The sequence below is a fragment of the Otolemur garnettii genome, unplaced genomic scaffold (genome assembly GCF_000181295.1).
Source record: "Otolemur garnettii isolate 467f Iridium unplaced genomic scaffold, OtoGar3 scaffold00128, whole genome shotgun sequence".
Lineage (NCBI taxonomy): Eukaryota > Metazoa > Chordata > Mammalia > Primates > Galagidae > Otolemur > Otolemur garnettii.
Window position 1 is genome coordinate 3,575,736 of NW_003852523.1, and position 20,686 is coordinate 3,596,421.

The window sequence follows — 20,686 nt, forward strand, 5'->3', positions numbered from 1 at the left end:
GGCATTTTGAAATGAAGAGGCCCCAGGAGGATTTACTAGAAAGTGCTGTTGCAGTTTAGCACAGATGTAGGAAAACTCAGCAGGATGCACAGACCCAGTTCCTTTAGGGTTGGGCACAGTGGAATCACAAACTGCAGGGTTTAAGAATTTCCCCAAGTTATTTTTCCAGCCTTAGAGCCCTGACTGCCCATAATAATAGCATGACTGCTGACCTGCAGACGGGGGGAAGAGTCTTCAGAGCTAGGTAGGGCGCACAGAGCAGTGGCCTTGAGATGGGTTGTGCCCTGCTGGCGAGGGGCCACTGGCCCACAGCAGCTCTACAGTGAAGGAATAGTCACCTACAACCACTCCCCTGTCCTCCTTCCCTCTGATCTCCCTGGCTCTGACCACTTCTGGGCATTCTGGAAGCTAGAAGGTTGAGTGTGGTACATGCAGCTCCCACCAGCAGTGAGTAGGGTGGAAAAGTCTGGAAGGTGGATGTGAGAGGCCAACTGGACTAGAGACATCACATACTGACTGGAAAAGGTAACTTCTTCTCCCTTGATGGTGTTGCCTGCTGGTGGCCTCTTCCCTGTGGCCGTCCTCACACTCAGTGTTTGCACGGTACAGAGGGGCTGGGGAAGTGATGGGCACAGCGTCCTGCTGGTTCCCTGCAGGGCAGCACACTCAGCTGTCCTGCTGCAGAGTAGGTTCTAAAACCCTTCCCCAGTGGTCTTCTGAATTCTGGGGAAGGAGAAACAAATAGGCTTAATGCCCTTTTGGCTGGAAAGAGAGATGTATAAGTGACAGATAGTGTGGCCGCCCTGGTCCCTAGAAAGTCCACAGAGTGCATTTCCAGTGCTTTCTAGTTCTGTGTCCCCAGAGAGGAGGTGACCAAAGCAGAATGCTAGATGCTGGATTCCAAGTGAGGCCCCTCTACCCATTGTTGCTTGCTGTCTTTTCTCTCCTATTGACCCACTTCCTATCCCCTGTTCCCTTCTCCATGTACACAGCTGGAGGCACCCTTACCTGTGCTGCACCTGTTGGATTCCTGTGACGACTTCCTCTGTCACTCACTGCTGAGGCCCCTGATGCTCTTAGCACACTTTGTCCCGTGTTTGATGCACACCGAGGTTCACGCTGTCCCCTTGCAGTGCTTCCCTGGGAAATTCTTCCCTTTCTCTCTTGTATAGGTAGGTTTACTCTAGCCTGATTGTGAGGGTCCTTTTGTGAGAATCCAGTTTTGGCAGACAGTTGAGCAGAGAGGCTGGACTCCGCCTGTCAGGTGCAGGTCTGTCTCTACCCTTTTTGGGCCAGGGACTCTGAGTTTTTTCTTTCCCCTTGAAGTTCATTTTCTCACCCCTAAGAAGGAAGCAGAGTCCCAGATGTCATTTGGGTTGTGAGGTCCCAGTGAGGTCTGCGTGTAAGAACAGCTCCGTGCAGTGCCTGGCATGTGGCCCTCCACAGTTGCTGGATTTTCCCATGAGTGTCTGCGCTGACACCTGACAAGACGTTTCCCCTAGAGGCTGGGCCCACGTGAGCCTGCTGGGAACTTGCCGATGAGGCCCTGCGTTGGTCATGTGTGGTGAACACAGGATTGTTCTCTTCACCTAATCTGAGATAAGATCTTTCGATGGGTGTTTTTTTTTTTCCCTTGGGGGAGTTGTATCTGAAATAAGTTTTATAGTTGGCAATTCATTTGCAGAATTTATTCTTAGAATTTCTTTTTAATTTTGTGGAAAGATTCAAAATTCAGAAGACAATTACTGAATACATTTTATTCTACTTTCAAAAATAGATCATGAATTTCGCTGTCTGGGTCACCTTTCTGGTGTGTCATTTTTTCATATTCACACAGGAAGTGGCCAGAAGACTGTATTGAGCTTTGTGTTCTGGTAGGCGGAGGTGAGGTGGCTCCGAGTGGCAGTGGTGGTGCTAGCCAGGCACTCACTCGGCTCACTCTGGGCAGATGTGGGGCTCTTTTTATGTTTGTTGATATGTATAAACAACCTTTTTAAATCATGAAGTCTACATTTTGCAACTGTTTTGTCTGGTGTTTTATTTTATTTTATTTTTTTTGAGACAGAGTCTCACTTTGTCACCCTGGTAGAGTGCTATGGCATCATAGCTCACAGCAACCTCAAACTCTTGGGCTCAAGCAATTCTCTTGCCTCAGCCCCTCAAGTAGCTGGGACTACAGGTGCCCAACATAATACCTGGCTATTTTTCGAGACAGGGTCTTAATGTTGGTCAGGCTGGTCTTTAATTTCTGAGCTCAAGCAATCCACCTGCCTTGCTTGGCCTCTTACAATTCTAGGGTTACAGGTGTGAGCCACTGTGCCCAGGCTTGTTTTATATATTTTTAACTGGGGAATTGCTTTAGCAGAAGGTACTCCATATGTTTGCCTTTGTGGTTTGTAAAACATGTCCTAATGACTTCCCGGTTGGCTTATCAGTTGCTATCATTAGTGGCCAGCTGTGGTAAAAACAAGCCCTGGCTGTCCTGTAGGGTATCAATCCATACTCTGGTGGCCATGGAAACACATCCTGCCTTTGTAGTGGGACCCCTATCATGTGGTGCCAGATACCGGCCTTCGGCCAGGTCCCCTGATTGGAAATGTGTAATAATGGAAACTGGACTGCCCTGTACAGCCAGCTATGAGGGGCTGGGTTAGCATCTGTGAAGCCGTGCCCATTTGTGAGTTCAGAATGCTCCACCATTTTCTACAACAATTTTCTATTTTTCCTACTTTATAAAAGTTGCATATATTCCCTATATAGATTTGGAAAAATACAGATAAATATATAGAAGAAAATGTCATTCATTTTGCCAACAGCAAGAGGTTCCCCTTTTTGCTTGTGTCCTTTTTGTATGTCAAGAAATTGCAATTACTCAGTTCTGTTCTAAGTATCTGAGTTGTTCCGAGTTCTTTGTGGTTGCCCAGTGCACACCTGTGCACGCACATCTTAGTGCATAAATGCACGCAGAGCAGGCAGGTCGCGGACTCACACTTTGAAGCTTTCTGTATGTACTGTCTATTTGTCCACCAGAAAGGCTTTTAGTCACACTAGCAATGCCTGTTTTCCCAAACCTTTGACAAGAACAGAAGTAGAATGCATGCATATTTTAATCTTTACCAAACTGGTAAATGAGAGAAAAGTATGGGGAAGGTATTTTCTAGAAGGTAGTGTGTGTGTGGTAGTAATTGCCCCAGGGGCTTTGTTTTGTTTTGAAAGGCTCTTGGTGCTGTTCTCTTGGTAGCAGGGGCCCTGTGTACCAGGCCCCCACCCCACAGAGGAGGTGTACAGTCTAAGCTGCCCAGCTGGGCTTGGCATGCCAAGCTTGGAGCTGGCAGAGGAAGGAGGCAGAGGTGTGTCTGAAGGAAACTCTGTGCTTGCTACGCAGCAGACAGTATGCTGGTGCCCTGGCAGGGAGGTGGAGGCCCTGTACGGCCTTGCGCAGGAGCCAGACTGGAATAGTGGTAGAGATGGTCGGGAAGAGCAGGAGGAACCTGGTGGAGGGGCTGCTGAAGAAGAATCTGCAGACAAGATGGCTCTAGGTTTAGAGAGCTGTCTGGGAGACATTTGCTGGCCTGCTGGCATGATGGGAGACATGTGGCAGGGAGTGAGGGCGCCCACCTACCAGCACATAGCCTGTCATCCAGTGCACTGAGCCAGCTGCCCATGAGGACCGTCAGGACAGTGGCTTGGCAGTGGCAGAAGCCTAGTTAAGGCACCAGGGAACTGTAAAGGAGGAAAAGCCGGCTCCGCAGGCACCTCAGGTCAGCTCACTGAACGTTGACATGCGAGGGACAGTTTTTAGAGGAGTCCGAGGTGAAGATTCCTTCTCTCAGTAGATACTTACTGAGCGTCGTCCTGCCAAGTCGGGGGGTGGGGGGGAGGTGCTATGCATCAGCAGAGGACAGACAGAAGAGTCCCATTCTGGGCAGACGAACGTGTGCCAGGGGTACGAACTCCCCAGGCAGCTGTGGCTGTGGCTGGCAGGTGGGAGAGTGTGTTTCAGGCAGAGAAAATGGCTTTACCAGGGACTTGATAGACAGGAGTGAGCTTAGAGATGAGGCACAGGAGTATGGAGGCAGGTTATGGACAGAGGACCTGAAGGTCTTTGCCTTCTGTTCTGTCACCTGCAGGAGCCATGGCAGGCTAGAGAGAACATCCCCATGACCTTTAAGGGTAGCATACAGTTCTCAAACAGGACATAAAGGGCGCTAACCATACGGAAAGAGAGTCACATGTGAGAGACTGTGAGAATCAGAACTCTCTCGTTACTGTCTAGCAAGTGAACCGACAGGCCGCATGGTGGAGGGGGATCTGCAGGAAGGACAGTCAAGTTGCTTATCCAGAACACACGAAGAACTCATGTACATCACTTGAGAAAGACTGACAGAGCAACAGAAGAGCAGGCAAAAGAGGATATCCAGGTGGCCACCAAGCATCTGAAAGGTGCTCCATCTTATTAGGCACAGAGAAATGACAGTGCACACTCAGCAGGATGCCTGAAGTGGAGGCTCCCTCAAGCAGTAGCAGGAGGTGGAAGGACTGAGCTCTGTCAGTGACAGAACATGAATTGGCTTAGCTGCTTTGGAAAGTTGTTTGGTGATGGCAGCTGGGAGGGACATGTACACACTCTGTGAAGTGTGCCAGCAGACCCTCCCCGGCATATTCAGAAAGGGCACACACAGACATCAAGAGGCAGGTACAGAAATGCTTGTGGCACCATGAGTCATCACAGCTAGAAACTGAGAAGAACTGACGTGTCTCTTGCGTCTAAGGGGCAACATGATCCTGCCATGTCCATACACTGAGCAGCACACAGCGTGAGCAAGCCACAGTGGGTGAATCTCCCCGACACATGGTCCAGCTAAAAAAGATGGACAGAGTATGTGCTTTTTGATTCCTCGTATATAAAGTTCAAAGTAAAGCAGAACCAGTCTGTTGTGAGCCTGCCCAGTGATGCATTTGTGGAGGGCGATGACTGGTAAGAGACTCCTGCAGCTCACGCCACTCTGACCCTTCGTCTATGGTGGGCATGCTGGGGGCCACTCGGGACTCTTGTCCTTTCCAGTATGTGGGTTACATTTGAAGGTAGGTTTATCAAAAGAAAGAAGAATGCCTTTAAAAATGGTAAAGTGGCTCTTGCCATTCCTAAGAATAAAAGAATCAAGAGAGAAGGGGCTGTAAGAAAATTAAAGAATACATATGAAACAATTAGTTTGAATGTTTCTCACCAATGATATCCACATGGCCAAGCATTGCTTGGTGATGTCAGCACCATTTCTCACTGGGGAAATGTGAGTTGTCAGGAGAGGACAAGCCCACCACCCAGTTCCCAGGCAAAATGGCAGAGCTCTGCTAGTCAGACAAGGGCTCTCGGAACAGAGCAGATTCTGTCTCTGCTGGTTTGGGGACGTGATGTTCTGGGGTGGCAGAGGCCATGTGCGGAGGTGTGGCTCCTGGTGATGAGGCCGCAGTCGCGCAGACGTGCTCCTTGTTGGCTGCCCCAGGAGCCAGCCGCGGATGCTTGTTAGGGTAGATGAAGACCATGGCAGCAGGACGGTCATACTTTTCCAGAGTTGATGCGATTTATTTTTTATTTTTTATTCTCAACCTCCACCATAATGTATGAAGTAAGATTTTTTACGAAACAGTTCCAAGTGATGGTGAGGATAGAAGAGTGGAACTGAAATGTGTTGATGACAGCACAACTTTGTGCAGTGACTCTGAAACCCTTTGCTAGTGTCTCGTAAAGCATAGACATGCCTGTGCTGTGATGCAGCAGTGCCCCCCAAGAAAATGAGTTAACAAGAGTGCCTGTGGGGATGTTCATAGAAACGTGGGAACCAGTGAGAGACTCTGACCGTGGTTCACTTCTCTGCTATGTTTCCCTGAGAACAGGGTACGTGGTGCTGCCAAGTGAGTGGCACTAGTGGGCAGCGCTGCTTGTGGTGAAACCGCCCTGGATTACTGGATTGTGTGCGTGAATACTTGATGGTGAGGCCCTGCTCTGGGCCCCTCAGGGCGGCAGCTCTCCACACTAAGCCGGCAGTGCCTCAGCAGCTGTTAGAAGGGTGGTTCATTTGGGTCCACTGTTGCCCTCCCCCCGTCCCCTAGTGGCTCCTGTACTGCCCATGCCACGTTTCCCCTTCACCTGAGTGCGTGCATCTCTGCAGCAGGGATTCATGTCCTCCTGTGCAGGCTGCTACACTGCGGGCGGGAAGGTCTTCTGAGTCTTGGAAGGCCTCCCCCACCTCTTGCTGTTGGGTAACATTGTGGTGGCTTATCCACAGCAGCCAGTGCTGGAAACTACCCAGACACTTGGGAGGGATGGATAAGTATGTTCTGCCTGCTCACTGGAGGGTGTGATACACAGCAGAGAGGAGGAGCAAGCCACCCGTCGCCTCAGCAAGGCTGGAACCCAATGAAGCTGTATGCTAAGAGAGGACAGGACTCCTGCTGTGTAATTCCACTGTGTGATGTTCAAAGCCAGGCAGGAATAATTGTTGGTGATGGGGACCTGTTGAGGTGTGTTTTGACTGGGAAAAGGGCACAGAGGACCTTCTAGGACAATGCAGATTTACTTCTTGATTGCATAGTGACCTCTAGATTTGAGATTTGTGCCCCTTATGTGCTTTACTGTGTGTATTTTGTCACTTATTTTTTATTTTTTTTGAGACAGTCTCACTTTGTTGCCCTCGGTAGTGTGCAGAGGCGTCATAGCTCACAGCAACCTCAAACTCCTGGGATCAAGCGATTCTCTTGCCTCAGCCCCCAGAGTAGCTGGGACTATAGGCGCCCTCCACAACGTCTGTCTCTATTTTTAGAGACAGGGTCTTGCTCTGGCTCAGGCTGGTCTTGAACCTGTGAGCTCAGGCAATCTACTGCCTCGGCCTCCCAGAGTGCTAGGATTGCAGGTGTGAGTCACTGTGCTCAGCCTTGTCACTTATTTTTTAAAAGCAGTGAAAAAACTACCACTACAATTATATTTTAATAAATTTGTTTCTTTAAAGCTTTTGAAAGTCTTAGATGACCTACTACTGAAGGTCTGGTTGCCGCCTCTCCGGCCTCTGCAGGGTACAGAGGAAACAGGGCTCTCTGGGTTGCTTAGTTGAAGTTGGTTGGGAGCTGAGAGGGTCACGCACAGTAGGAAGTAATGTCACCTCGAGGTGACCCCCATACCACCTGGCCTGCCAGATTAATATGTTTGTGTTTTTTCCAGTAAAATCTTAAAATGGTGTGTGACAGGAAATGTGGAAAGCTGTAGGGCTCTCTGAAGCTGTGGGCACTGGGCTACGGAGAAGGGCTATGGCAGCCACCAGAGAGCAGTGCCTGGTGTGATTGTGAGTCCTTGAGGGAGCAGGGGCGGGTCCCCCTGCAGGGCCTGCCTGCTGTCTCCCTCCTCCTCCAGGTTGGAAGTCCAATTACAAATTTGAGCAGCGGCCATGGCTGCACTAGATTGGCTTTTACCTTCAGAAAAGCTGCTGCTGCTTTTAAAATACCCTTGCTCAAACCTACTAAAGTGGTACTTGGCCTTGTAAAAAATAAATATACCAAGAAAACATCTGTAGTCTTGCTATACAAGAATACTGCTACTCCCATTTTGGTGCCTTCCTGGCTCTTTGTGTGTGTGTAGCTGTGTCATCTGTCACATTACCCTGATCCTTTGCTGTTGTCACATCCTAGTTTTGGAGAGTGACCTGGCTCTGAGAGCTGCCCACATGTGCCCCGCCACTTGTGCCCTGGCACCCTCTGCCAGAGCCTTTGCCCTGATTAGGGGTTTTTCCTCCCCTCTTTGTCTGTAATCCTCCTTTGTACGAGTCTCTCAATCACTCCTGAGGTCTTTTTTGTCAACCAGTGTGTACCTAGGGGCGGGTGGCATGTTTATAGGAAGTTCCACAGAGCTGACACCTATGGGGGTATGTCTTGGGAGGTGAAAATACCCCAGATCGCCTGGCATCTGTAGCTGTGAGGGCTGAAGTCAGCCCTCGAGCCCGCTCTGGTTTGACTGAGGAGGATGCTGCTGTCCTCGGCGGGGGTGGGGAGCGTGATCTTCGTCCAGCTGACCGACTCTTCTGTGCTGCCTTTTGGTGTGCTCTGCTTGGGTGACAAAGTTGTAAGACTTTATAGAATCATCTTGTGATCGTGTAGTTTTTTTCTATGCTGATTTTTTCCAGAGGATTTAAGTAGTTTATTTCACTTCTCTTGTAGGAATACTTATTGGCACTTCGTGGTCTTTTCTAGTTTGTTCCAGACCCTCTGATTGTCACTCTTGCTCAGATGTCTCCGGGACATCTTACCTAAGTCGGTGCTATTGGTATCTGCAGCTCCTCCCTGAAGACCGGGCAGGATGCCCTCTTCAGTCCCTGTGTAACAGTACCAGTCAGCACATTTCATCCAAACAAAGACAGGTCAGGAAGTTGGGGCCAACAGGAGAAATTCAGTACTCAGGAGACTGAGGCAGGAGAATTGCTTGAGCCCAAGAGTTTGAGGTTGCCATTAGCCATGACACCATGGCACTCTACCGAGGGTGACAAAGTAAGACTCTGTCTTGGGAAAAAAAAATTCAGCATTGCCTAATACTGTAAATGTAAGATGCTGTTAGTTGAGAGAGACACTCCTATTTCAGAGAGGCTAAAATGGGGGGAATATACATCTTAGAATTAATTGTATATATTAGGTGTGTTTGCGTTTCTAATAATAAAATATTTCCTTTTTTTTAAGTCTGAAAAGAAAATATATGCAGAAGTAGAGTGGGCAATCACTCCTAAACATATTGAACTGTTAATTCCTAAGTGTCATTGGATATCTGTTCAGTATGTAGTCTCCGCTGCTGCACATGGTGTTTTGCACCCCACTAGAGCGGAGTGGCATGATCATAGCTTGCTGTAACCTCAAACCCTCGCCGCAGATGAGCCTACCTCAGCTTCCTGAGTGCACCACTGCCCAGCTAATTTTCAGAAACATTTTTGGTAGAGGTGGGATCTTATTACTGTGTTGTTCAGGCTGGTCTCACATGCCTGACCTCTTGAGATCCTTGGGCTGCCGCTTCCCCAAGTGTTAGGATTATGGGCGTGAGCCACCACCGTGCCTGGCCACGGTGCTTCTTCAATGTGACCAAGCAGTTCTCTGAGGTCTGAGTTTCTCCCTGCCTATTTCCTTTCAAACTGAGATGTAACCAGTTCATGCTTTCAGAGTAAGTGATGGTATTTGATATTTTATAGGTTTTTTTCTCAATAAAGTTTTTAAAATATATAATTGAAGGTTATATCCTACTGAGTTGTTCATTATCATCAAATACATAAAACTCAATAACATTTGAATATAATTCTCTCCTTTTCTTTGCCCATGTGAACTCAAGTAATCAGTGTCCTCTGCCCTTTCTTTTCTGTGGCTTTGGAGATGATAGCACTGTCAGCTGGGCTGGCTGCTGGAGGTGGGTGAGGGTCCTGAGCGGTCCAGTAGGAGCGCTGCCTCATGCATTCCCAGCGCCCTCACACACCACTCTTGTGCCTGCAGGTCTCTGTCCCGCCCGGTGCTCTGGACTGCTGGGTGTTCTTGAGCTGCCTGGAGGTGTTGCAGAGGATTGAAGGCTGCTGTGACCGGGCGCAGATAGACTCAAACATCGCCCACACCGTGGGGCTGTGGAGCTATGCCACAGAAAAGGTGCTGCCCAGCACGAGTGCTCGTGTCTCCCCGCGGGGGAGTCAGCTGTCAGGAGAGGTGCTGCTCACTCAGATCACAAGTCGGCATTTCTAGTGGCCTTAGACTGCGTCTGCATGCAGCCACAGATGCCACAGCGCCCTCCTGGGCAGGAGCTTCCTCAGCACACAGTGAGCGCTTGCTGCACGCACGCTGTGGAAGTGGCTGTATTCTAAGAGGGACGGAGTGTGGAACAGGGTGTAGAAACACAGGGTGGCTTTGGTCACGCCGGCAGTGACAGTGCTTTGTGCAGCAGGGCAGGCTGCCGGGAGTTGTGGAGGTACAGGGGAGTGGTGGACCTCAGAAGCTTGGGACAGCGTGGGGAGGTGCAGGTGGAAGCAGAGGGTTCTTACCCTCAGAGCCACACTGAGAAATGACCCCAGTGAATTATATTTTTATATCCAGATAGGAATCCTTTGGGGGAAAGCTAAATTTCTTCTGAATATAAAATTTTTATATTTAAAATTGTTGAATTCTCTGTGGATTCTTAGGGAAAATTAATTGAAATTGTGGGTTTATCTTAACAGCTAAAGTCCTTGGGCTATCTGTGTGGGCTCGTGTCAGAAAAAGGACCTAACTCAGAAGATCTCAATAGGACAGTTGATCTTTTGGCAGGTTTGGGAGCTGAGCGGCCTGAAACAGGTACTGTTTATATGTACCTATGTGAGTGTGCAATAGAAAGTAATGAAAACATCCTTTGCAACTTGGCTTCTTTAACTCAAGTTCTAATTACTCACCATTTGGGAAATTATGCCCATTATTTGCTGACTGGATTAATAGATAGGATATTTTACCTTTTTACAGCATAAAGGAATGTTAAAAATAGTTCAAGAATTAGGAAGGATTTTAAAAAATGTATCTGAGTTTCTCCTAGGTGTAAATGAGCTGGTAACAGTGTTTTTTACAGTTCATATGAAGTTTCAGTGCATCAGTCTCCATTTGAATTACAGATGATCTTTTTCTAACAATGTAGTCTGACCATTCTTCAATCAATTACTCATGGGTAGTAAAGCACTTTGAAAGGAGTGTTATTAATTGTTTCAGGTACAAAAATATGGTAAGAGTGTGTCATAGCAAAACCATTGCTAAAGTAAAATGTGGTAAGAATGCCTGATGAACTGAGGGTACTTTTACTCAATTGAATAAATTTTTAAGGGAGGATATATATTACACTATATCAACTGGAGACCACTTCAGATTATTTTGGAAGTAGTAGTCTTATGATCAGAGTTATATGTCTGAAGAGCTGAGACTGTTTTATGAATATGTTAATTGGAAAAGCACAATGATACAGTTTAGTTGGTGTGGTGGTTTATAATTCCCACAAGAGCTGCACGAGGCCATCTACCTGCAGTGTTGTAAGGTGAACGTAACTGCAGGTGACCGTACATGTGAAGCTGAAGAAGGATTCTCTTTTCTTTCTTTAAGCCAACACAGCTCAGAGTCCTTATAAGAAACTCAAGGAAGCATTATCGTCAGTGGAAGCTTTTGAAAAACACTATTTAGTAAGTATCACAGTGTTCCCTGTTTGTCCATGGGGTGAGCCGGTTTCTAGAGGCTCTTCTTCAGCTTTTGAACTGGGAACGTGCTGGTATCTGAGACCTCCTTCTTGTTGGCCTGCATGTTTGTTCCTTTGGTACCTAGGGAGTTGTGGACATAAAGAGAGTAATTGTTGTTTATCATGTGTTCATGGTGCCCCTTGTTCTAATAATTAGGCATGAAAGCCTAATATGAAGACTTACTGTTTTGTTCACATTGGGCTTGCTCATTTGGTAGAATAGAAATTGTAAGAGAGAATAATGAGCCCTTTTCTTTGTAAGAAGGAATAATTTGAACTTGAGCAGAGCTTGATTTTGAAAGATTTAAATTAGACTTCAGAAAGCAGCATAGGTAGAGAAGCTCAGAGGATCAGCTTTGCTTCTGAGTCACAGTTAACTCCAGAACATTTGACAGTGGCCTCTAATGCTTTGTCCCTGCTATACAACAGGTGAAAAAGTGTCAGAAATGTTACCCACAGGGCGGCACCTGTGGCTCAAAGGAGTAGGGTGCTGGCCCCATATGCCGGAGGTGGCGGGTTCAAACCCAGCACTGGCCAAAGAAAAAGAAAGAAATGTTACCCACATATGGAAAGTACTTTGAAAAGTAAAATACTCTATTTTGGATGCATTTGTGGGTTTTTTTTCCTGTTGTGCTTCATAATTTATATACAGGTTACTTAGATTACATATTACAGAAAAATTCGACATAAAAGTAGATGCAAAGTAAAAAGTAACGTTACACGAGTAACTGTCTTTTGCTTCAGCTTTGAGTAAATAAATGTAGTTATTTGTCTATCATTAATTCTAGTACATGTGCTAGGCATGGTGGTGCATTGCCTATAATTGTAGCCCTTTGAGAAGCTGAGGCAGGAGGATCACTTGAGGCCATGAGTTCAAGATCACCCCAAGCAAGAGCAAGACCTCATCTCTGCAAAAAGTAGAAAAATTAGTCCTGCATGGTGGGGATATCTCTAGTCCCAGCTACTTGGTAGGCTGAGGCAGGAGGATCGCTTCAGCCCAGGAGTTTAATCTTGCTGTGAGCTATGATGAGGCCAGTGCACTCTAACAAAGTCAGACCCTATTTCAAAATATTCCAAATATATGATTATGCTCCTTTTACTTTTCCGTAGGATCTGTCTCACGCTACCATTGAAATGTACACAAGCATTGGGAGGATTCGATCTGCTAAGCTTGTTGGAAAAGATCTGGCAGAATTTTACATGTAATTGATCTTGAACTTTTCTTTGAATTTTAAACATTTCACATGAATAGCAAGGGAAGAATTATTATGTGTAGAGTTTAATATATAGTATGCATAAATTTATCAATTGAAAAAATATGGAATCTCTTAACCAATCTGTATCTTTTTGCTTTTTGATTTCTCAAAAGCAAATGGAAAACCAAATGGAGAGGTTGTCTGCTTGTTATCTTTAATAATTGTTATTGGTCTTTGAGGTTCTTTTTTAAAATTAAATTTATTATATATAAAAATTATATTTAACTTTAAATAATTAAGAGGAAGTATTAAAGAGCCTATATCCCACTGGGTAAGTAAATAGGAATATAGATGCTTAAATATTTGTTGTATAGAATTTCTCTGGTTCATCAAATATTTCTTAAGATGATTGAAGACCTCAAGGCCCGTGATGTGTAGTGACTCTGTGTTGGGGTGTGAGGGACGAGTGCTCTGGGGGGTGGAGGGTGCAACCATGTGGGCTTCGTTCCGACTCCAGCTTCCCAAGACTCAAAGTGTGGCATAGTTCTAGCCTGTTTGTTAAAATCAGCTCATTAAGAAGAAGAAATCCTATCAGTGTGATTGCTGTTTCAAAGCACTGAAAAAGAGATATAAAGGAAAAGAATGAGGTCTTTTGACAAATGAAATCTGTTTAATAAAGTAATATCATTAAATGAATTGAGAATAATTTATTTGAATTGGTATGAATTGTCTGGAAAGGGATTCACAGATTATCTCTGAATTTATTAGTTTTTCTGATGTGGTCACAGCAGCTAGCTGGTTACATAACTAATTAAAGGCAGGGTCAGGACTAAAATTTGGATCTGTCAAGTCTCCATCTGATCTACCTAAGGAATAAATTATTAATGTCTCAAAGAAGCTGTGTCTTCAGATGCTGTGAATTGCACTTACTTGGAAGACTAGCATGTTCTGAGGCAGTGCGTCACAGTGGCTGCGCTGGCCTGCTAGTTAGACTGGTCCCAGCTTGGCCACAAGCTGGCTGGTTATTAGTCGGCCTCCATCTCCTCATTAGCAGGCATTGAGGGGCTGGACAAATGGTTTGTAGAGTCTGTTCCAGCTCTAAAACAGAAGAGTCTTTCTTATAGTAACTGAGCAAGTATCAAAGGTTCTGACCCCTTTAAAACATGGGGGTTGAAGGGAGGGTCATGAAGTCTAGAAAGCCAGTATAATCTGGTGGGCTTGCAATGTCTCTAGTTTAAGAAATGGAGAACCCCTACTGCTTCAGGAGTAGAGTAAGGAAATGGAAATGTCTTCTAAGGGTGCATGGAAAAGTGAGTGCTGATTCAGTGTTGGCCTCTTCCTCACGCTCCCCAGTCCTGGCCCTCTGGGAAGGCGAGGGCATCTGTGTCCTCCCTGAGGCCTTGGCACACTATTAGCATTTGTGCTTTAAACTTACGTTTTGAACATTTCTGAGGTTTAGACTGGGACAAGGAAGATCTTCTCTTGGGTGATAATGTTGCTGTTTTAATTCTTCATGGTTCTCTGCAAACCTCTGAAACCTCCTTGTTCTTTGCCTGAATTTCAGAGTTGACCCTTGCTCCCTTCCTGGTATGGCTGTGTGATGGCTCTTGGTCACACAGAGTCACACAGACCTAGACTCCTGGCTTTACTGCTGACTGGCTGTGTACTTATGGACAGCCCTCGGCCTTCTGGTCTGTCAGCTTGAAATAGTAAATGATGCTCTCACTTTGCCCTGAGATTGAGACCGGGAAGCTCTTTGACCAGTGTGCATATAGGCAGTTGTTGTGGTCTTTTCGCTGTGAGCCATTTCTCACATCTTCATCTTGGAGTCTAGTCACGTGGTCCTGAGCCCGAGCTCTTTGTCATGCAGGTGGGGTGGGCGGGGAAGGGCTGTCATGAGGTAGTATACGGTCCCTGGCAGGCATCAGGAGGAAGGAGAGCCAGACGTGCAAGGTGGTAGCTCAGTTTATTGATTGTCCTGAGCTGTAATGAAAGCTTCTGTTTGTTGACTTTGCAAGGAGGAAAAAGTCTCCACAAAAGGCAGAAATCTATCTTCAAGGAGCACTGAAAAATTACCTGGCTGAGGGCTGGGCACTGCCCATCACACACACAAGGAAACAACTGGCTGAATGTCAAAAGCACCTTGGACAAATTGAGAAGTATCCTTTAAGTTTAATATTTTCATATAGCAGCGTTGCCTAAAATTGTTGTTAAATGCCTCTAATAGTAAGGAGAGAAAAACCCTACCATCTACATAGGCATTGTGTAGAATACGGATTAAATGCCTGGTCAGTTTTTTCTTAATCTAATTTTGAGTTCATAGTAACTTATGGGAAAAATAAGAACACCCCTTGGGCTCCTCTTTGAAGGCTATCGGGGACTCTCAAAGCCATCTTGAGCCATGTCCCTCTGTGCGAGGGCCTCGCTGCAGGCCCCTTAACTTCCCACTGCAGCTACCTTCAGACCAGCAGCCTCTTGGCCAGCGATCATCACTTAACCGAAGAGGAACGGAAATACTTCTGCCAGGAAATACTGACCTTTGCCAGCCAGCAGTCAGATAGCCCAGGTGAGACTAATGTTTAAAATTTTACTATGAAGATAATTCAAATATTACAGAAAAATAAAAAGAATCCAAGGTACACCGACCACCCAGAGCACACAGTGAACACTGGGCTGTGGAGCAACATGTGTCTATACCTTTCTGTTCACTTTTTCCCTAAACTTTAAGAGAAACTTGACGTTATGTTATACTTCACCCTGAAACAATTTATCAATTTATCATGGATCTTCTAACAATAAGGACAGTTTCCTAACCACACCTGAAGAATCAGCAAGGTTCTGATCATCTATTAAGTAGTCCATATTCACATTTCCCTAATTGTCTCAAATAATTTTATAAATTTTTTTTATTATTATTATTTTTTTTAATTGAGACAAAGCCTCACTTTGTCACCCTTGGTAGATACTATGGCATCACAGCTCACAGCAACAAACTCTTGGGCTCAAGCGATTCTCTTGCCTCAGCCTCCCTAGTAGCTGGGACTATAGGCGTCCGCCACAACACCTGGCTGATTTTAGAGGTGGGGTCTCGCTCTCGCTCAGGCTGATCTCAAACACCTGAGCTCAAGTAATCTGCCTGCCTCGACTTCTCAAAGTACTAAGATTACAGGTGTGAGTCATGGCGCCCAGTCAGGATTTGATTCTTTTTTTAGGGTTGCATAGCATTCTAGCACCCACATATGCTACATTTTCTGTGTCCTTTCATCCACTGACGGGCATTTCTGTTGATTCCAGATCTTGGCTGCAGTAAACCTGGCAGTGCAGATTTTCCTTCATTTGGATAATTACCCAGTCATGGGATTGCTTAGATCACAGGGTGGTTCTATGGTCATAGGGTGGTTTTCTGAGGCACCTCCACACTGTTGTCCGTACTGGCTGTACTGATTTACATTCCCATCAACAGGTACAGGGGCTCTCCTTTTCCCACATTCTCACCAACATAATCAGCCTTTTTTGGTAAAAGCCACTTTAACTAGGGTGAGAGGGTATTTTCCTGTAGTTTTGATTTGCATTTCTCTGCTGATTAGTGATGTTGAGTATTTTCTCATGTATCTGTTGGCCATTTGTATGTCTTTGAGAAACATTCAGATCTCTTGCCCGTTTTTTCTTTTTCTTTCTTTCTTTTTTTTTTGAGACTGTCTCATTTTGTCGCCCTGGGTAGAGTGCTGTGGCATCACACCTAAGAGCAACCTCAAACTTTTAGGCTTAAGTGATTCTCTTGCCTCTCAGCTTCCCAAGTAGCTGGGACTACAGGCACCCGCCACAACCCCCAGCTATTTTTAGAGATGAGGTCTCACTCTGGCTCAGGTTGGTCTCAAACTTATGAGCTCAGGCGATCCACCTGCCTCAGTCTCCCAGAGTGCTGGGATCATAGGTGTGTGCCACTATGCCTGGCTTTGATTTGTCTCTTTTGATTTTGTATCCTACAACTTTAATTTGTTTATCAGTTCTAATAGTTTTTGGTTTTTTTTTTTTTTTTTTTGAAGACAGAGCCTCAAGCTGTCCCCCTAGATAGAGTGCCGTGGCATCACAGCTCATAGCAACCTCCAACTCCTGGGCTCAAGCGAGTCTCCTGCCTCTGCCTCCCAAGTAGCTGGGACCACAGGCGCCTGCTACAACGCCCGGCTATTTTTTGGTTGCAGCCATTGTTGTTTGGTGGGCCTGGGGCTAGATTCGAATCTGCCAGCTCAGGTGTATGTGGCTGGCGCCTTAGCCTCTTGAGTAGGGTGACCAGACGTCCCGCTTTTGGCAGGACAGTCCCAATTTTTAACAATTTGTCCCATGTCCCGCAACGTTTTAAAAAGGTCCCGATTTTTGGAAAGAATGCACAAACAGGTGGGAGAACAGGAAGGGAATATACGGTTCTCGGCTGCCATGTGGCTATTTCACCAGGATATGAGTTTTATATTATTTTTGTTAATTTTATAATGTTAAACTGTAATAATAACAAATAATTGTTGAGAAGTGATTATCGAGAACTGCTATTCAAAGTTTGCATTGTTGTCAGGCCGAGCCCTGCCCCCCGGCCACGTTGTCCCGCTTTACCAGTGTTAAAATCTGGTCACCCTACTCTTGAGCCACAGGCGCCGAGCCAGTTCTAATAGTTTTTGATGGAATCTTTAGGTTTTTCTAGGTGTAAGATGTTAGTTGGGACCGAGGCTAATTTGACTTCTTTCTTTCCACATTGTATCCCCTTTATTTCTTTCTCTTGCCTAATTGCTCTGGCCAGAGCATATTTATCAACCCCAAAAGAAACCTTGTATTCATTCCTTACCTATTCTCAGCCCCCTGCAACCACTAGTCTATCTTGTAGATACCTATTCTGGATGTTTCATGAAAGTACAGGTTGAGTGTCCCTAATTTAGAAATCTGAAGTGGCCCTAAATCTGAAATTTTTTGAGTGCTGGCTTTATACTCACAGGCAGTGCTCATTGGAGCCTTTTGGATTTTTGGATTAGGGATGCTCAACTGGTAAATGCGATGTACACATTCCAAAATAAAAAAATAACCCTGCAATTTGAAAGTCTTCTGGTCCCAGATGGAGAGCCTCTGAGACAAAATGATGAGCCTGTGGGAGGAGGGCATGTGACAGGGCTTCTGTGCATATGCAGAGGGTTAGGAAAGATTGATCCTTGGCTACAAGGGTCAGCAACAAGGGTGGTGCTAGTCCGGGTTGAACAGGAAGTTTCTGGGCAAATGTCCTCAAACAAGGTTTGTTTTTTTTTGTTGTTGTTGTTGGGTTTTTTTTGAGACACAATCTCATTCTGTCACCTTAGCCAGAGTGCTGTGGCCTTAGCCCCCTGCCTCAGCCTATCACCCAGCTAAGTTTTCTATTTTTAGTAGAGACGGGAGTCTCGCTTTTGGTCATGCCAAGAAGTGTTTTTTAATGTGTAAAGTTGCAGCGGCCTTTGTGGGAGGTTGCAGTTCTGTGGAATCTTTTGTGATAGTTTTTGTTAGCAGGCACACGTGTGTGAGGACCTTCTCTGGCTCTGTCATGGTTTTCTTTGTTAACACAAGTGACTTCATTTTGATTCTGAAAACTTTCCTAAATCATCGGATTGGTGGTCTTTGTGTTGTGGCTGTGTTCTATTCCAAGGTCATGGGTGTCGTGTCAGTCCTTCAGTCTCTGCGGTGCTGGGCAGCTGTCTGCAGGCTGTCCACCGTCTGGAGAACCTGTCTGAGTGTCTCTTTGTGGGAGCGTGCGACTGGAAGTTGGGTCTGAAAGCTGTAGGTTCAGCTTTAATGTTTTGGAAAATGTACTTCATAGATGATGCTGCATGGTAAGGTTAAATGTACTGTGAAGTTAAGCTCCTCATGTTTATTTTACCAAGAAGATGGCTTATTTAAAATAGTTACTATATTACTCTACTTGGGCTGACATAACAAATTACCATAGGTTGGGCAGCTTAAACAGTGGGCATTTATTTTCTCACCGTTCTGGAAGCTGGAAATCTGAGAGCAGGATGCTGTCGGGGTCAGCTTCTGGGAGGGCTCGCTTGCTGGCTGTGCACAGTGGCCGCCTCACTGCGTCCTGGTGTGGTGGGAGGAGGGAGCGCGCTCTGTGATGTCTCCCTCAGGAGCTGCCTCAGAACCTCCCAGAGTCCTCTTCTCCAGATATCATTGCAAGGGGCTTAGGGCTTTACTGTCGGAATACTGGGGTCACAGTTCAGCCCATAGCAGTTACCAACTATCTGAAAGCCAGTTTTCCCAAAAGTGTTGGCTTCTTATGATCATTGACTACTGGGCTATGAGTATTCACTCAAGTAGAGCCACCTGGCTGGGATTTTTGGGAGAATCATGACTCTGGTTTTGTAGATTCTTTATCAAGCCAAACTGATTGGTGGTAGAACTGTGGCCTTGTCCATTGCTTGTTTTAGTGTGTGAGACTAGTTGAGTTATGATTGTTCTGCCACATTGCACAATTGTTTAGTGTTTCTCATGATCTTAGCATCAGTCTCAATAAATCTTACAGTTGATGAATGCTTTCTAAGTACTTAACCAGTCAGTTCTGCAGCCTTGTGGATTTTCTAGTCAAAACCAAGGTGCTTATTATAGAAAGGTCAGAGAGAGAACCAGGAGAACCCGGGCCCCCTCCTGGCTGTGGTGCTGCTGGGGATGGCAGGGTCCTTGCTCTGTCTCCAACTCCACAGACAGCAGATGCCTGGAGTTCACATTCAGTAGCATGGTGGGTACTTAGGCATCTTCACTTAAAAATTCCTTTAAGTAGTGGGAAAGTATTAGAATCCCTGAAAACAGTTTTAGAAATTAGACTATTTACAAGTTTTGATTGGATGAAGAGTTAGTTGACCTGTATTTCTCTTAGGATTGTCAAAGTAGACTTGGAAACCTTAATTTGTGTACATGTTATGATTTCTAGGAGTTATCCAGCTGTTTGTTTATGTTTTGCTTTTGACCAAGTAACTTTTTGGGGGTGTGGACATGGCTGCAGGTCAGGGACATCCTTTTGCACTGTACTGGTCCTTGCTTCTCTTGCATGTGAACCAGGTGACCGTAGCTTGTCTGAGGCCTGTGCTGCGAGTAAGGTCTGGTCATCTGTGTTCACAGGTCACAGAATTGTGCTGCCCATGCACTCCTTTGCACACCTGAGAGATCTTCATTTTGACCCTTCCAACGCTGTGGTCCACGTGGGTGGCATTTTGTCTGTTGAGATAACAGTGTGCAGTCAGATGCCTATCCCTGTTCACATGGAGCAGATTGCTGTCAACGTCCACTTCAGCATTGAGAAGAACAGTTACCGGAAGACCGCTGAGTGGCTGACCAAGCACAAGACATCCAATGGGATCATAAACTTCCCAGCTGAAACTTCACCACTACCCGCATCCCAGAATAGCCTGCCTGCGCTGGAGCTATATGAGATGTTTGAGAGAAGCCCTTCTGACAACTCGCTGAACACGACAGGGATTATCTGCAGAAATGTCCACATGCTCCTGAGAAGGCAGGAGAGCAGCTCTTCTCTAGAGGTGCCCTCTGGGCTGGCCCTGGAGGAAGGGGCCCATGTGTTGAGGTGCAGCAGTGTGACTCTGGAGCCAGGGCCCAACAAGATAGCATTCAGGACTCAGGTATGTGAGTCGACAGACAATTGCCATGGAACTTGCGAGGATTGTCTGAAGCTTGGTGAGAATTGAGTCCAGTCCTCTGTTCTGTCAAACTGATTTTTGCCATTATCCTTACAGAAAAGTATATCTGACTAATATTTATATATATTTATGGCAGTTGATAAATTTTGAGCAAAGTTCTTTTTTTTTTTTTTTTTTTTTGAGACAAAGTCTCACTATGTTGCTCTTGGTGGAGTGCTATGGCGTCACAGCTCACAGCAACCTCCAGCTCTTGGGCTTAAGCGATTCTCTTGCCTCAGCCTCCCAAGTAGCTGGGACTACAGGCACTTGCCACAACGCCTGACTATTTTTTGGTTGAAGTTGTCATTGTTATTTGGTGGGCCTGGGCTGGATTTGAACCCACCAGCTGTGGTGTATGTGGCTGGCGCCCTAGCTGCTGAGCTACAGGCACCAAGCCAGTTGAGTGAAGTTCTTAACATAGATACTTGTTTTTAGGTTCAGTTAGCTTTTGCTAATTGTATTATTGGGTTAAGTTAGCTTTTCCCCCTGTGTATTAAAATACTCCCTCATTTGTTAAAATGAGGTTTCAAAGAAGGTGG

At 45.9% G+C, this 20,686-nt stretch overlaps 1 protein-coding gene across 1 annotated transcript in view; it reads left to right on the forward strand.

The window, feature by feature from the left end:
* Nucleotides 1-20,686, forward strand: part of TRAPPC10 (trafficking protein particle complex 10) — a 72,783-nt gene that overhangs the window by 29,497 nt on the left and 22,600 nt on the right. Inside the window, exons 7-13 of the mRNA XM_023518104.1 lie at nt 9,514-9,660; nt 10,224-10,338; nt 11,125-11,201; nt 12,365-12,456; nt 14,469-14,609; nt 14,904-15,016; nt 19,576-20,090. Coding sequence (XP_023373872.1) covers nt 9,514-9,660; nt 10,224-10,338; nt 11,125-11,201; nt 12,365-12,456; nt 14,469-14,609; nt 14,904-15,016; nt 19,576-20,090 — 1,200 coding nt within the window. The remainder of the gene's footprint in view (nt 1-9,513; nt 9,661-10,223; nt 10,339-11,124; nt 11,202-12,364; nt 12,457-14,468; nt 14,610-14,903; nt 15,017-19,575; nt 20,091-20,686) is intronic.